Here is a 17,381-nt window from a genome sequence, read left to right as displayed (position 1 = left end):
GCAGCGCCCACCCCCGCCCCCAGCAATGAGCACCCCTGTGCTGCAGCCGTGGCCCCAGCCTGTGGTGGTTAAACCCATGACTCCCAGGCTCTTCATTTATGAACGACATAATACCGACCCTGTCCACCTCACAGTGGGGCGAGAAGGATAAAGCAAGAGAATTACATGTATCAAAATTGTAACAACTTTCATTTTGTTGCCAGTTCCAGTTCCAAGGATTTCTCCGTGACCCCCCAATGTGTTCTCAAGCCATGGACCTGACTCTCTCCTAAGAGGATTCTGGAAACCCACAACCACGGACATCACTAGCCCTGGTCTCTATGCCCCGAAGTCTTGCTTGATCTCGTGTGGAACATCAAAGCTTCAAACCAGCTAACTGATTCATGTAGCACGGCATTTTTCTCTTAGTTAGCCAACGGTTTAGCCAGTGGATTTTTTTGCATTATACATATGTGACAAATCTGACTATTCACAGTCTTGGAACAAAGTGTGATCCCAGAATTTAAGTGTTTTTTTGTTACATAGCTCTTTAAAACAAGCTATTTCACCTGGTTCTTCCCAAAGAAACATCAAGCGGCTCCAGTGATAAAGAAAAGCTGCCTGGTTGAACACTGAGATGCATTGTGTCCATATACTGTATTTTACGGGCAATGTAATAGACTTTTGATCATGTACAGTTCCTACCTTGGTTGCTGACTTTAGAACATAACCTCCCCCATGACAAAGGCGACTACACAGCATACCACATAACTGTATAAAAGGGAGGTGAAAGTGACACAGGCTAAAACTTCCTCTCTGTGGATCACAGTGATACATTTTACCTAGAAAATTTCCTGAAAATTTAGCTTACAAGGCACATCTTTCATGCAGCACAAGGCTCTGGGTTTACTGTCGTTTAGGCCAGGGGCAAGAAAAGCACAGTCTTATATAGTCAGTTCAAGACCGGAGCTGCTGTTTTTCACTAGAACATACAGTATGGTATCAGGGAGGTAAATTTTAGCTGTCACGGTCAGGTTCCCTCTCAGTCAGACGTACCAGAAGACTATATATAAGATCAAGGCCTAAAAACCAGACAAATGCAAAAAGTAAAGCTAGCATCTCCAAAGAAACACTACTAATAGCATCTTTATAGAAGCCTCAAGGATTTCTTTTCGAACAGCATTTGACAAGAAGGCACGGCTGGGGATGGGGGGAGCATTTTGAGCGTGTGAAATGTTTACATGAAACAGCAAACAAAGCTGAGTCTTACATGAACGGCGTAAGGCAAACCTCTAGCTCACTGCCCCTGCTGGCAGGACCTTAAGAAAAATGGTTGGCTCAAATCAAGGGCTTTAGAATTCAGAAGAACATATGTGAAGAAAGTTATTTAATTAAGGAAGAAGACACATTTTGATGGTTTTGTCGCATTTACAGTTTGGGCCAACTCAGGAAGGAAAATATGTTTACATTGACTGAAGTATGACTTCCTACAGGGATGGATTCCATTTTCAGCCAAGAAACCATCTGACTTCAACTTGTAGCTGAACCTAGGCAATCACTGGGCAGCTCTTTGGGTTCTAAACCAAGCTGGAACTGCATCTAAGTACCAGAAGAAAACTAAGACACCTAGCATGGTTTTCCATCCACCAAAGGGCTGCCCTTGTAACGCTTCTCTCCCTATATTCTCCTTACTGCCAGCGTCCTCTGTTTGCTAAGCAGTGGTAGAGGCAAATGGAAATTCCAGAGACCACAGTAATCAAAGTCACCAGAAGTGAACGCATCATTCTTAGTGAACTGTTCAAGAGCTAAAAGGATATCCCCAGGAGCAAGAAGTCTCCTTTTCCAAATCTAACTATGACCGTGATTGAATTAAAAGGCCTTTTACAGGCCACTGTTGACCTCTCTGTGGCTAAACACTTGGGAGTGCTACGGAGCTTTATAGTAACAGAAAACCAGGTCCAGAAACCTGATCCATCCCATACAGGAAACTATTCTGAACTCTAGATCAAAGCTGGAAGATGACTCAGGATCTCAGCAGGAAAAGGAAGGTCTTCTACATCAAGCCATCTCGCAGATAAATACCAGAAATTAAGAGGAATTTAAACTTTCTAATAAGAAGAACACGCAGAGAATGCAATCTTTTACCCAACTCTAAAGAGTTTTCGCCATCTCAAGAAGATGAAATGCTGAGGAAGGGATGGGAAGGAATGACTCTTGAAATGCCCAAGAAATGAATACTTCAAAGTATATTCAATGGTTTGACAAAGAAAACATCTTTAACTTTGCAAAGAATTAATGTCAGGGCTTACCTGAGGGACACCTGACTTGGCCAGAGGCAGCTCCTAATAAAGAGAGAAGAACAACGGCTAATACACTGCACCATAATTCATCTCCCTCTTAAAAGATGAGAGACCATTACACCCCTAAAGCAAGGGCATCAATTCCTCACAAGTATTCCCTTTCAGGAAATATCCCCCCCGCAAAAAAAAACTGCATTCTAAAAGCTTACAAAAAAGGTAAACCTAAAAGGAAAGATGTCAGGCTGGCTACATAGGAGTTGAAGGTACTAACCAACATGGAGGGTATGAACTTTTGGTAGAAAGCCATCAGATATTGAAGGATGGCCTTTGACTTCTGCAGCCTTCAGATACAATTCACAGGCCACAGTGGGAACACGTGGGAAACGGTCAATAATGGAAAAGAAATGCTATGCGGTCCAGCCTGTGTTGAGACAGAGGCACTACCTGAGTAGCAAGAGAGGGTTATGCTGATGGTTGTGCTTTGCAAGGATTTCGGTTGCCTTTAAGCACTAACATCTATGAAAGGCAACGCAAGGCTCTGACACTAGGGCAAAATAAAGCCAATGGGAGCTACAGGCACTATTTTCAAAGAGGTGCTTTAGAAAACAGAAACGTAAATACACGAAGGAGCTCTCCTCTAACCTGGGCCTGCACCAAGCCATTCGTGAAAACTTAAGAATAGAAGATGGGCTCCCCTAAAACTAAAGGGTTTCAGGGGAGATGAGAAAGACCTGGGGATTATTTGAAAGGTGTGTAAGAAGTCAGAGATCAAGACTAAAAGGGAGGTTTCTGGCTCTCATCTAAATTTCAAAAGACATTTTATATTATTGGGACTATAAGATTGTTGAATCTGTGTAGTATTTCCCACGTGAGGAAAATGATCAAAGGCAAAGATTTTTAAAAGAACCCTCCCTTCCCTCCCTCTCCTCAAAAAAGCAGGGAGCTATGAATAAACCTGCCCATTTTGTACTGCAACTTTTTCAAAGACAGTTTTCAAGCACACACGGAATCACTATCTTTTATCTCACTTGTTCGGAAGAAGAGTTAGTTTAAGAATTTGGATGGGTACTTTTCAAGACAAGGAAATAACATTAAAGCAAGGATTTCTATTTAACCCATTTGGACATCCTGACCTAAAAAACTGAAAATGTAACAAATAAATGAAGTCTCACTGCCTGTTTTTGATTTTAAAACCCTGTCTACCTAATATCCACATAAACAGATTCCTGTGTAGAATGTTTAGGTCTCTAGATGTCCTAGGCACCACATGCCATCAAAATGAAGGGGAAACAGCCTATGTGCAGCACACACCTGGTGCAGGATACCTGCTATTGAGACTTTGAGTTTTGGAGAGAATTGGGGAAAAGAAATATATACTTGAACATTATCTCAAATATTTTCATTTCTATAAGGCCTCAATGAAAACAATGCAAGAAATACTTAATACCTTTTTTGCCAAAATAGCAAGTGGTTTATTTCCTGCTAAGTCAGAGAACCAACTATGAATCGCACTCTGGGATCGAGCAGTAACCAGCCAGTAATTATCTTTAGCATTAACTTGTGGTTTCTTCTTTCCGGTGTCCTGGAAAGTGTTAAGCTTTAGTTTCTCAGCTAATATGCTGCTAAAATAAGCTCCAATCTGTGGAAGAGAAAACAGAGTTTAAAGACAATAAGCAAGAATGTTAGTAATGTACATATTAGTATTTTATTTTTATTGTTTTAACAGAAAATCTTCAAAGAGCCCACTGGAAAATAAAATGGGAATTTAAGCCCTTGAAGCTAAGAGTTGTGATTTCCTTACACTAACATAATGCAGAAACTCCCACAGCACCTTTGTTTCACTACTAACAAGTAGTTCAAGGGAACAAGAAGAGTCTTTGAAAATCCCTATAAGATAAAATTAATTATATCCTGAATAATTTTCAAGAGAATGGGTCCTGCTTTCATCTTTAGATGTACCTCTCCTTTTTCACAGTACACACCCATTTGGAGAGAATCTTTTTCCTGAGAGGTGTTGCATACAAGATCAGAACCTGGTAATCACACAGTAATCATTCTTTTACTTGTTTCATTTTAATAGCACATAAATTTGGAAAGGAAACTCTGTATTTACACTCAGTGCTTTAAAAAAAAAAAAAGAAGTCTAGAGAAATCTAATTTATTTAAATGGCAAATTACAAAAGGTTCAATTAAATTAAATATTCAACATTTTTGATTGGGCTGCCAATTTCATGAGTACAAGTGTTTAGAAAGAGAAAGCTAGTGTGGCTTGCTCTGAATGGAACAAAGTAGCAAAGGGAGCTTCCTGTGAATGACTAGCATTTTCATATTAACCAAATTAAAAGAGGACAAAGGAAAGACAAAGGGACAAGAAGGAAGGGGACTGAGTAATATCTAAAAACTAAATGAGTCCACAGAAAACCTCTTGGAATTTCCAAGAATCCTATCACAGCATCACATTTTGTCCCCTGGAAATTCTCTAATAACAGGATGTGGACAACAAATTTCTAACAAATACCTTCAATAAGGTTAGCAGACAGTGGCAACCATGATTAAAATAAAATACCTACCCTGCTGCAGCAAAATAAGAATCACTACCTTAGTTAATGCTCATGACTCAATAAACAATTAGTCTATAGGGTGGAACACAGTTGGAAGCAATTAGCCAAGTTTATCTCCCAGGGTGAAAAGCTGGTAAACATTTTTTTAAATGTGAATTGGCATGCCTTGATCCTTGTGATTGATGTACAGTGAAAAAGTCTGTTTTGCTGTGTTGAGGTAATATGGCAACAAAAATTATAGTAATTAGAAAAAAAGTCTGAACCTTATTTTTTTTAAACAACTTCATAGTATTCTTTTTTAAGCAAAGTTTGCAGAATGTCCAGAGAATAAATTAAATGCAAAAATTCACCAAAAAAACCGCTATTTGAAAACAAGCAGCCAAGAGTAACAAATTGTTTAATTTTAAATTTCTCAATCAATATTTGGCCTTTGCACCAGTGGCACGAAATACCTACCTATGTAGATTGTTTCATATTTTAAAGATCTCTTATTTGCAATCATGTATGAGCATTTTAATCATAATAAACAAAGACATAAAAAAATTTTAAACTAGTCTAAGTACTGTCAAAGAAGAATAGCCACGGTGATCTGAAAAGACTATTCAATTAAATCAAGCCAATCACTGATTTTGCAAATCAAGAGATTTCCAAAAATTGTGTTAAAAAAAAAGAAGTCTGGGCAATTTCTTTTGCAATTATACTCTCTTCTGTGTATTTAATAATAGCAATGGAACATAGTGACTGTATATACGTTTTACTTCCTAGCAAACCTTATGAACAACTGCATAAATGTAAACACAGTCAAAATTCCCAAAAAAGCAAGAGCAGAGAAAATGCACATTAGGACTCAAAAAAAAAAAATCAAAACATGATCATACACTTAATTTTATTCTATCAGCAATATATTCACATTATTCCAAAATCGAGAAAAAGTTAAAGAGCCTCATTCCCAAGTCCCAATGCCTAACTCCAAAGAACCACCTTGATTAGTTTCTTGTGTGTCTTTCCAGTATTTCTTCATGTGAATACACATGAACATGAATATATTCTTTTTCTCTCATATCTATACCTCGTTATGTACATTGAGCAAATGTCTGAGCACCTTCCTTCCATATTTGCCTATGGAGAGCTTCCTCATTCATTTTTACAGACACATAATAATGTACTGCGTGGATGTACCACATTTTATTTAATCAAGTCCCCGTTAATGGACATTTGTTTCAAACTTCTGCGATTACAAATCACATTACAATGAATAGCCTTTCCTATTTGTTATTTCATACATGTACAGCTATAGCTTTCAGATAAATTTTCAGAATTCAGATTGTATGATTCTGTAATTTTAATCAGCATTGTCAAATTACCCTCCATAATGTTTATACCAATTTGCACTCCCTCAGACGAGGTATGAGAGATAAGGTTTAATTTAAAACTTGTTTCCATCCATCCACAGCTATTTTGAAAATAATTCATTTGGTAAGAGAATGAAAAAGTTTAGGGGCTACACTATAGGTCATGTATTTCATATTCATTAGATCAAATTCCCCTCAGAAGGTTTGAATCCTTGAGGAAATCTCACAGGAAGGATGAGAGCAGCAGAAGGGGTAACGGGTGCTATTTCCATTTATTCAATTATTTAAATTGACATAAAACTTCATACCACTGAGAACAATTTGGCAGTTCCTATACACAAGGCGTTCATACTTTCTGTTATGGACAGAATTGTGTATATCCAAAATTCAGAAATTGAAGCTCTAAGCCTCAATGTGACTGTATTTGGAGATAGAGCCTTTAAGGAGGTAATTAAGGTTAAATGTTCATGGACCGATAAATGGATAAAGAAGATGTGGTACATAGATACAATGGAATATTACTCAGCCATTAGAAAGAATGGAATAATGCCATTTGCAGCAACATGGATGGACCTGGAGATTACCATACTAAGTGAAGTAAGTCATACAGAGAAAGACAAATATCATATGATATCGTTTATATGTGGAGTCTAAGAAAAAAAAAAGATACAAATGAACTTATTTACAAAACAGAAACAGACTCACAGACTTAGAGAATGAACTTATGGTTACCTGGGGGGAGGGATAGATTGGGAATTTGGGATTGACATGTACACACTGCTATATTTAAAATAGATAACCAACAAGGACCTACTGTAAAAAAAAAAAAAAGGAGAGAAAAATAGTTAAATGAGGTCATAAGGGTGAGGCCTAATCCAATATGACTAGTGTCACTATAAGAAGGAGAACACCAGAGATACCCGCACACAGAGAAAAGCCCATGTGAGGACACAGTGAGAGGGCAGCAGTATACAAGATGAGAAGAGAGGCCTCAGGAGAAACCAGACCTGCTGACACCTTGATCTTGGACTTCCAGCCTCCAAAACTGTGAGAAAATAAACTTTCTCAGAAAATCAAATTTCTGTTGTTTAAGCCCCTCAGTTTGTGGTATTTTGTTATGGCAGCCCCAGTAGACTAATGCACCTTCTAACCAAGTAATATGCTGCTGGGAATTTATCCTAAAGAACAAAAGCTGTATGTTCAAATATGACTATAGCTTCTTTATAAATAACCATAAGAAACAGATAATAGGCTAATTGCTGTACACCAGCAGTTTCAGTTATTACAGCACATAAATGATGAAATGTTATCTATCCATTTATTACTATGAATATGAATACTTCAGCCTCAAGGAAAAGTACACACAAAATGATATTACTTCTTCTTTAAGTATATAAGTTAAGGAAGATGAAAGTTTAGAGACAGATGGTAGTTATATTTGCACAACACTGTGAATGTACTTAACGCCAAAGAACTATACACTTAAATACGTTAATGGTAAATTTTATGTTACGTAAATTTTACCACAATAAAAAAAAAAGTAGAACACAAATTACAACACATACATAATTGTAGTTGTGATGTTTAAAAAGTATCAAGCAAGACTGGAAAAAGACTAAAAACACTGTGTTTGGTCAATAGGACAATCTGTAGAAAATAATTCTATTCTTTTTCACATCACTTAAATAATACTTCAGTTGCTAGTTTAGCAAATTACATATGTTTGTGTATGCATGTGTGCATATAAAAAGAGATTTGAAATGATACACAAACTTTTAACAATGGTTATCTCTGGTGAAGAGAAAACAAGAATAGGAATTCACCTGTATGCTTGATTTATTTTAATCTATAGGCATGATTTTTTAATTTAAAGAGTAAAAGTATTTTAATATTCAAAAACAGAAATAACTCAAAAAGGATGAAAAACAAACCTTAAAAGAATACAAACAGAAACAGATAATTCCATCTATATATCTAATTGTTAACATAACCACAACGAAAAAAGACTTAATTCAAGAAATTTTTAATATAACACTCTGCCTACATACTTTTTTAAAAAATAAATTTATTTATTTATTTATTTTCAAATTTTTGGCTGCATTAGGTCTTTGTTGCTATGCACAGGCTTTCTCTAGTTGCAGCGAGCAGGGGCTACTCTTCATTGCAGTGCACGGGCTTCTCACTGCAGTGGCTTCTCTTGTTGTGGAGCACGGGTTTTAGGCACACGGGCTTCAGTAGTTGTGGCTCACGGGCTCTAGAGAGCAAGCTCAGTAGCTGTGGCGCTCGGGCTTAGTCGCTCCGCGGCATGTGGGATCTTCCCAGACCAGGGATCGAACCCGTGTCCCCTGCATTAGCAGGAAGATTCTTAACCACTGCACCACCAGGGAAGTCCCTCTGACTACATACTCTTAATGAAAGTTAGTCTAAAGACAAAAAGCATGGTAGAGCAATTGTAAATTTTACATAGCAATTTTGTTGTTGGAATGACACTGGTATAGTTTATTCTGGAACTTTTTATGTATATTGTAAGATAGAGTAAATGAATAAACATGCTAATATTGCTGGGATCCAGGGTTCTCACCTTAAGAGAAAGGAGATACAATGATGGAAAAGGGAAAAGCATGGGAAAGACCCTGTGGTACTGACTTAGAACAGATGGATGGATGGATGGAAGGAAGGAAGGAAGGAAGGAAGGAAGGAAGGAAGGAAGGAAGGAAGGAAGGAAGGAAGGGAGGGAGGGAGGGAGGGAAGAAAAAGAAGAAAAGAAACCTAAATATTTTTGCCATCTCTGTCCACTGAAAGGGCCTAGAAGTTGTGACAGTCAAGTAGCCATGAGCAAGCTGGGCACCCAGATCTGGGATGGGGTAGGAAAAGAACAAGATGGCCCTGGACTATGTTATTGTAGCTAAAGTGAGGAAGTGCCCAAAGGACTGGGTTGGGGGGTAAGGGGGTTGTCCAAAAGGCCCAAGAACCAGGTTAAAAGTGCCCCCACTGGCCAAATGTGAGACAGTCAAAAAGAAAACTGAAGGTCATACAACTGATTTTAAGAAGAGTTCAGGGGTTCAAAGTGATACTGAAAAATGGGGTGCCCTTAACAAAAGAATGTCAACTAATAAACACACGAGGAATAATAACTACAAAACCAGCATTTTGCAACCATCAGCAAAATAAATCATTCAGCAGGAATCGACAATTGATGCTAAAATCATAGCATAAAATTGGAGAATAGGATATTCATACGGTCTCAAAGTATCACCCTGTGGAGATTACTACGAGGAAAAGATGACTACTTTTGCAATGTAAAGAGATGGCAGACACCACCTTAAGTGATCAAACAGTATAACCAATAATCAGGCAAACTAACACTGCATGTTTCCTGATATGCAATGTAGTCTTTGCACCAAAAATATTTAACCTGGAAAAAAAAAAAAAACCTCACAACAACAACAAAATGAGGGACTCTGGAGAGCGGTACTGCACTAGATTAAAATAGGGTTAGGAGACACGCCAGCCAAAAGCAGTGCATGATCCCTGATTGGACCCTGGGGCAGGACAGCATAAAGGATATTTGGGGGAACTTTGAATATGGGTTGTGGTTTCAATAACACAAATGTATCAACGTTAGCTACCATGGGTCTCACATACGTATGCTCTTTCGGAAGTTTTGGGAAGCGATGAGCATTACCTTTGACGGGTTAATTACAATATTTCTAGCCGAGCCATGCTCATCTCCAGTAAAGGCGGGCTGATTGTTGAAGCCTTGCTTTACATTCACAGCGGTAAGTTCATCCTGTGGGAGGAAAGGTACTGATTAGTCCGAAGGATGTCAAAGCTCCAACTGAAGCCAGCATCCTGTAGCCTGAGGAATGACGAGCTTTGTTATACTCTGTAGAAGAGAACTGTTCAACACTCACCAAGGAAAGAAGCAACAGAGGTTTAAAAATCAATATATACATGTGTAGAGAGAGAGAAAGCAAATGTGGCAAAATGTTAACAACTATTGCCTGTAGGTGAAAATTCTTCACTAATAAAATTGGAAAAAGAAAAAATAAAATAAAAGCAACCTCCCCCCATAAACATAAACTCATAGAATGTGCAGACTAGAAGTGTTTCTAGAGAGCCCACAGCTTGACTGCCCCTACCTTGCCAGCCCCTATGCACGTCTCTATGCTATGTTCCAGAAAACTGGCTCACTCAACTTACCCAAGACCCCACAGCGAGTTAAACACAGAAATGAAGGGTTCCTGGGCGCAAGGCGTGTGATAACCACACACCATCACAGCCCTGCCACTGAGGGGAAGTTTAGAGCTTGCCAAGCTGTTCATACATCTCAGTTCACTTCACCTTTAACCAATTCTGAGGCAGATGGTAGGCGTGTGTCTTCATGCCTGTTTGCAGACGAGAAGAGTGAGGCTTGCTCAGCTAGTACAGGAACTGGACAAAGCCAGCACTGAAAGACCATCTTCTCAATCCTAGACTAGGAAGAGAAATTTCCATGACACTGTGCACCAGAGTACAAATGCCACAGGAAAATGTGGTCTAAAAATACACAGCCACAATTCGTACCCTCCTTAAAAAAGATCTCCTACTGGACAGATATAGGAAAACTTTCCTTACCAAGGTCACAACACATCAAAAATAGCCCAAGGCGTTTAAAAAAAAAAAAAAAAAAAAAGACCTTCCCCTGCCCAGACCATTGAGTTATAGTAGAACTAAATCAGAGTTCCCAAAATACAGACTTGAAAGAATAAAGGGGAAAGGTTTGCGTAAATGAAGCTACCTCTGCTCCCCTCACTTCAGGCCAAGAAATGGTCTCAGTGACACCTGGGGTAATGGGAGCCACAGCACAAGAATAAGAATATACACTTATTCTTCACAAGGAATTGCCGTAAGTGTAAAATGAAAAAAAAAAAAAAGAAATCAACTGATCAAATCACTGCTATGATTAGGCAGAAAGCCTTAGGCCAAAATCGTTAACAACATACAGCACCTGAAAGGTCACCTTGGCTGAGAACTGGGGTCTCCTGGAGTCATGCTATGTAACTTTACTTAATTGTGTGTGCTCTAGCTAATACCTTGGCTAGACACAGTTCTGGTGGGCTTTCAAAAAACCCCACTACAGGAAGCTTAGCTCTATGGTAATCAAGTCTCCTCCCAGCATGGAAGGTAGCTGGAATTGTGATCCGCACAGAAAATGAGTTGCATGTATATATCAGAAGACATCTCAAGCTGGTCCCGCATTTTCAAATAAATTATTTGGAAATCTAGGGCAAAACTACATAATGCATATTTTAAGTCAAAAAAGTGTCAGTCAACTGAAATAAAGCAAGCATGCTAATGAAATTTCTGTAGTCTCAGAGTCTAAGGAAGAAGGGGGACACATGGTGTCACGAGGGGAACGGGACAAGAAAATGGAATTTTTATCTTTGCTTTAGCATCAGAGTAACACAAGAAACACTAATTGAGTAATAGCTTATGTTTTTACTAAAAATACGTCCTGCCTTAATCAAGAGGGAATGTGTGAGGCTTTCAGGACCAGTTAGTTCCATTTACTGCTGCTTCACTTTCTATTCTAAACTAACCCTTGCTCAGTGAGCTGCTTGTTGTGACTGACTGCTAACCACTGGCCTGGACAGACATGCCACACACACACACACACACACACACACACGCACACGCACACGCACACACATACACATGCACAAATACACATACAGAATCCCCAGAAGGAAAAGAACATGGAACCATGGTAACAAGTCTGTCAGCCGCAGCAGATTTTCCTCAAACTAGGATCCACACAGGTACTGCTGGGAGCCTCGAGTGCTGAGAACGTTCCAAACTTGTATTCTGAGTTTCATGAAAATGCATCCAGAATCTGACCACTTCTCACTACCACCGATGCCTCCCCCAGGGCAAGGCCACCATCATCTCATGCGTGGACACTGCAGCAGCTCCTAACTGGTCCCCTTGCTTCTACCTTTGCCCTCTGAAGGCCACATTCAACACAGCACCCACAGGGAGCTTTGGAAAACTTGAGTGAGATCACGTCACTCCTCAAAACCTGCGATAACTCCGTACCTCAGAATACGAGCAGAGGCCCTAGGAGGTCCTACAAATCCCTGAGTCATCTGGCCCCTTATACCGGTCCGACCTCATCCCTGACCACACTCCCCTTGCTCACTACCCTCCAGCCACACCGGTCTCTCTGCAGCTCCTCAAGAGTCCAGATGGACCATCTCCAGCCTCAGGGCCTTGCATGGTCTATCCCTTCTGCCTGGATTGCTCTTCCCTGGTTTCCACATGGCCAACTCCCTGACCACCTTAAGTCATGTTCTCAATGAGAAATCGGATGACCCTATTTGAAACTGGAACTGCTCACCCCATTCCCTTCACCCTAGCACTCCTAATCTTCCAATAATCCATAGCACCGATCACCTAAAACCCCACGTAATTTACTTACGATGTATCCTGTCTGTCTCCCCCACCAGAAGATAAGGTCTGTGAGAACAGGGGTCTTTTTGTTGTTCACAGAAGCATGCCAAGAACACAGAGCAGTGGCTGGCACAGAGCACACAGAGGCATTCAATAAATATTTGTTGAAAGAGTAAATAAGTGAATGATAACCTGTTTCGAACAATTAACTTAATAAGTATATTCTGAATCACTACCCCATGACGTTGAGGTCCCTAATTCTGTTTGGATTTATGACTAGAACCACTTAACCTCCCAGAGCAGTGGCTATCACCCCATCAAGCCCAAGGCACCATCCTAAAAGCAAATATTTTTAAATGCCCTTTTTCCAAGTCTGAAATGAAATTCACAGACAATAACTTACCAACATTTTTTTAAAAAATCAATGTAATGCCCTCACTCTAAAATTTTTTTCAAAATGAAAGTAAGTTATAACAACATAGGTACCTGAAAAGAAAACCCTCAGGCATACACCACAAGACCTCTACTACCCAAAAAGTGTGGTCCATGGGCCATCAGCGCTGGCTTGTTAAAAATGCAGAATCTCATTTCAATCAGCTTAACAAATTCTCCAGGTAATTCATGGACACATTAACCTTTGAGAAGTGGGGCCCTAGGAGACATCCAGAATTAGTAAATGTTTGTTCCTATACCTAGAATCACCATAAATGCAGTCAGTGCAAAATGCAGACTGATATAGGTGTGCTGTATTGTTATTTCAAATTATCAGGAACAGCATGATGTGAATCTTCTGTAACGGTGAAAACTCTTAGTAAAATTTTCAAACCAACAAAATAAAATCTTCTCCCAATATATTAAAACGCAATAGTTACATTCCTCAGAGACTCAGTGTATACTGACTGTGGATTAAAATCATGCCAAAAAAATACTTTGAGATCATATGTAAATAGATTCCCACCTGGAACAGAGAGAAAACAACTCTGAAGGTTTGGTGGCACATATGACAATCCAGTGGGACACAGGACAATTCTTCACTGAGGACATCTAGCACACCCGGCCCCGCCCACTAAATGGCAGTAGCACCTCAATCGTAGTGATAGCCGACACCTGCTCCCAGAGTGTCACCACACTCCTGCAGAAAACCAAAGTTTACTGAGAGGACTGCTTTTACCTTTTAAAGCCCTGCCTCTGAAAAGGGGAATCCAGGTTTCAGAAACAGGGAGTTTCACACAGGCCCTGCTCCTGCTGCAACACCATGACGACAGGACAGCCAGCTCCAGCCACTACAGGCCCCCACGGCTCGCAGCTGTGGTTACAGGTGGAGGCCTTGCTGACCCCAGGGTAAGGAAGACTAAGTGGAAATGCACACAAGGGGGACGAGAGCCCAGGCTCTGCAATCAGACTGTCTGAATTTGAACCTCCAACTCCACTGAAGAGTGACTCAAAGCAAGCTCTGGAACTGTTCCCGGGCCTCAGTTTCCTCAACTGTGAAACAGGGATAGTAAGAGTTTCTACTACTATTATGTCCATAGCCCAGTTGAGGAAATAAAAAGCAGAGAGGTTAATTAACTTACCCAAGGTCACACAGGGGTAAAGAACTCCAAAGAATCCATGTTCCTAGCCACGATGCTATATGAAAATGGCCAGCAATAAGTATTACTGCTGTTGTCTGTGTCATATTTCTGGTTCAGGAAAGTGATAACCTGAAGCTTCGGTAAGCACTCAGAAATACAAAAGATCTGCTTCAGAAATCAAAAAGACCTTGGCCTTCAATAGTGGTTCTCAAACTTTTGCATGCATCAGAATCCCTTGATGGGTTTGTTGAAAGCACAGCTGCCACTGGGGCCCCTCCCCCAGAGTTTCCAATTCAATAGGTGGGGTGGTGCCCAAGAATCTGAATTTCTAACAACTTCCCAGCTGAGTGATGCATATCCAGGGACCACACTTTGAGAACCCCTGACATAAAGATTTGGAGTTGGTGGCTTTCTAGAAAACCAGGGCTCCCAATGCCCAGCATCAGGGCTGCACTCACCACCAGCAAGAAACTGGATGCTCCACCTTAGCTCAGGAGCAGGAAGTCCCAAGAAGAAAAGCCTGGTCAGAATTCTCTGCCACACCCCTATCCCTACTCCAAAGGCACACACACAAAGCTACACACACACACACACACGCACACACACACAACACACACACAAGGATCAAGGAAGAAAACAAGTCAGAACGTTTCTCTTTCACTCCTTTAACTTCTCATAGACCCACGAATAAAAACACCGGGGCTGCAGAGTGCTCAATTAAATCAGGAAGCACACAGAGCTAAAACAGAAGGCTGGAAGGCACTTCTGTTAAACTTTACTCACACAGAACTTTAGGTCAGCTTCCTAGAGAAACCAAGTGAAACGGAGGTAGAAACCAAAGCGTCACAACCAAAACATGCACCCTGATGGTTTTTCTCCTAAAGTTTCTTTAAAGAGTGAAAGTCAACAGCAAGAATCCAAACGCTGAGTTAAGAGTAAGATTCAGATTCCAGAGTGTTTACTATTGTTGCTTAGACAGTGTTTCTCAAATGCCAGTAATGCACAAACAGACCCCTTTGAAAGGAAAAACATCCTCTCTGACCCTAGGATGCGTGATGAACCCAATGTGGGAAAATGAGATAGGACATGGATACTTAACGGCATTAGGCAGCGCTAAGAGATTCAGAACAAGATGTAACGTGTTATACGAACTCAAACTACAAAACTTTTATGACACTTTGCTCTGAAGGCCTTTGCCAAATCTAATCAAGCAAATATGGAAGGGAGAGAGTCCAGATTTTAAAACAGCATGCCTCTAAAATCCCCAAGCCAGGGGACACAAATAGCTTCCTCTTGCACTAACCTTGAACCTCTTCAAAGATTTTCCTAAATAAGGGAGGATAGCCCCCAAAGTCCTTACCATGGTCCTTACAGAAACTGAAACTTGTTTTGCTACACCTAGTCCACAATTCTCATAAAAAATAGAACCGTCAGCTGCTACTCCGCCTATTTGCAACTAAACCCCTCAAAACTTGGGGACACAACCAACCACTAATCACGATCTTAGCACCAAACCCTTTCCAGTAAAAGAACTCCTTTGTTGGAGGTTGAAAATTTTCCCATTGTACAATGTGGGGAATAAAGAAAAATAAAGTGCCAACCATGAACTCAGAGAGTTTTAAATGTGTTTGTTTGTCATTAACAGCAGCGGGGGCAAAACACTGTACACACATGTGTGAGCCCTAATACCTACTCAGCCAAGAGACAACGCTAGCTGAGAACACGCATTCAGTCCGGCCTGGTGGCCTAGGGCAGCGGTGCACCAGGCCAGGCAGCATATGATTTCAACAGGTTTAAAACGGAATTGGTCCAAAAGTAACCTCAACACAGAGAAAAGAAATCTCGGCCACTTCGTCGTTGGCTTCAACTAAAATGATAAGCCTTAAAGCAATTTTAGGGAGACAGGTACCCAGAGACAAACAGAAACAAAAGGCTAGAAACTGGCCCATGTTCATATGGAAGGCCGGCATTCACTCTGCATTTCTGTATTTTATACCGATACAAAAGTCAGACCTTCGATATTCTGGATGAACTCCAAATGCATCCATAAATCTCGTGCATTTAACTTGAACTTCAGAGAATGATGTTATTTTTTGGATCACTTTCAAAGCAATCTTTTAATTTCAATAAACGTTTCATCAGGAAAGTGAGAACATTTTGATGCTAGTTTGGAAATTGCTTAAGCTCTTTCTCACTCAAAAGGGGAAAAAAGTCAGTTTAGCACAATTTTCAATGACCATCTCACCAAGCAGATAATAAATACACACACACAAGGTGCACACACACTTAACCTCCTCCAGACTTCTTCATCTACCGCAAAGAACACATGCAGAGATGCCCAATTCCCTCGGTCACCTACTTGCATCTAACAGACTAACTCAAAGACTGTCAACAGATTGGACAGAAATGCCCACCAGGCATGACAATGCCACAGCAGTAGAAAATGTCTCTCTATGCACTAGTTAGGCTGTGTTAGCTAGGGTCTTACCCCAAACAAAATTTTTAAAAACAGCTTTATAACTGTTTTCCCTAGCTTGTCCACCTCTCTCCCAGAAAAGCATTCTCTGAGACCCCTGAGGATGTCTGCAGATCCCATTTGAGAAGTGAGACTATGATAACACCCATCATGGATAGATTCAATAGTGGTTTTTTTGTTTTGTTTTGTTTTTTTGGCCTCGCCATGCAGCATGCGGGACCTTAGTTCCCTGACCAGGGATCGAACCTGTGCCCCTGCAGTGGCAGCTCAGAGCCCTAACCACTGGACTGCCAGGGAATTCCCAGAATCAATAGTCTTCAGGCAACACTTAGGGTTAGCAGACACAAATGACCCAAGAGATAAGGGAAAAATCTTTCTCGCCTCAGACCTCATCATTAACCAGTTCTATCCATACTTCTCTCAAAACATGTCTCACAGCTAGTCCTTCCTCTAAAATACTACATACAGCCATCTCTCTAAACTGCGGCCACTGTCACAGCAGGCCCAGGTTGCTGCTCCTCACACACCTCCCCTCCTCTGTCCAGACCTTCGGCTCAACCTAGCCTGCCCACTGGCCCCTGATGAACCTTCCTGAAACAGGTCTTCTTTTCTGCTCTCCCCTATTCAAAAGCTTCAGAGGCTTCCCACCACCCCACCCTACCCCCGCCCCAAAGGACCTAAAGAGAACAGAAGCATCTAGCACAACA

General features: G+C 40.6%; 1 protein-coding gene across 1 annotated transcript in view; it reads right to left on the bottom strand.

Annotated features, from left to right (window-relative positions):
• The window catches only part of MED12L (mediator complex subunit 12L), a 317,602-nt gene that overhangs the window by 278,396 nt on the left and 21,825 nt on the right, over positions 1-17,381 (bottom strand). The window contains exons 2-4 of the mRNA XM_068545632.1: positions 9,878-9,982; positions 3,727-3,918; positions 2,289-2,321 (exon numbers count right to left, since the gene is read on the bottom strand). Of these exons, the coding sequence (XP_068401733.1) occupies positions 2,289-2,321; positions 3,727-3,918; positions 9,878-9,982 (330 nt within the window). The remainder of the gene's footprint in view (positions 1-2,288; positions 2,322-3,726; positions 3,919-9,877; positions 9,983-17,381) is intronic.

This window comes from Eschrichtius robustus, chromosome 6, assembly GCF_028021215.1.
Source record: "Eschrichtius robustus isolate mEscRob2 chromosome 6, mEscRob2.pri, whole genome shotgun sequence".
NCBI lineage: Eukaryota > Metazoa > Chordata > Mammalia > Artiodactyla > Eschrichtiidae > Eschrichtius > Eschrichtius robustus.
This window is presented reverse-complemented; position numbering and strand designations above follow the sequence as displayed.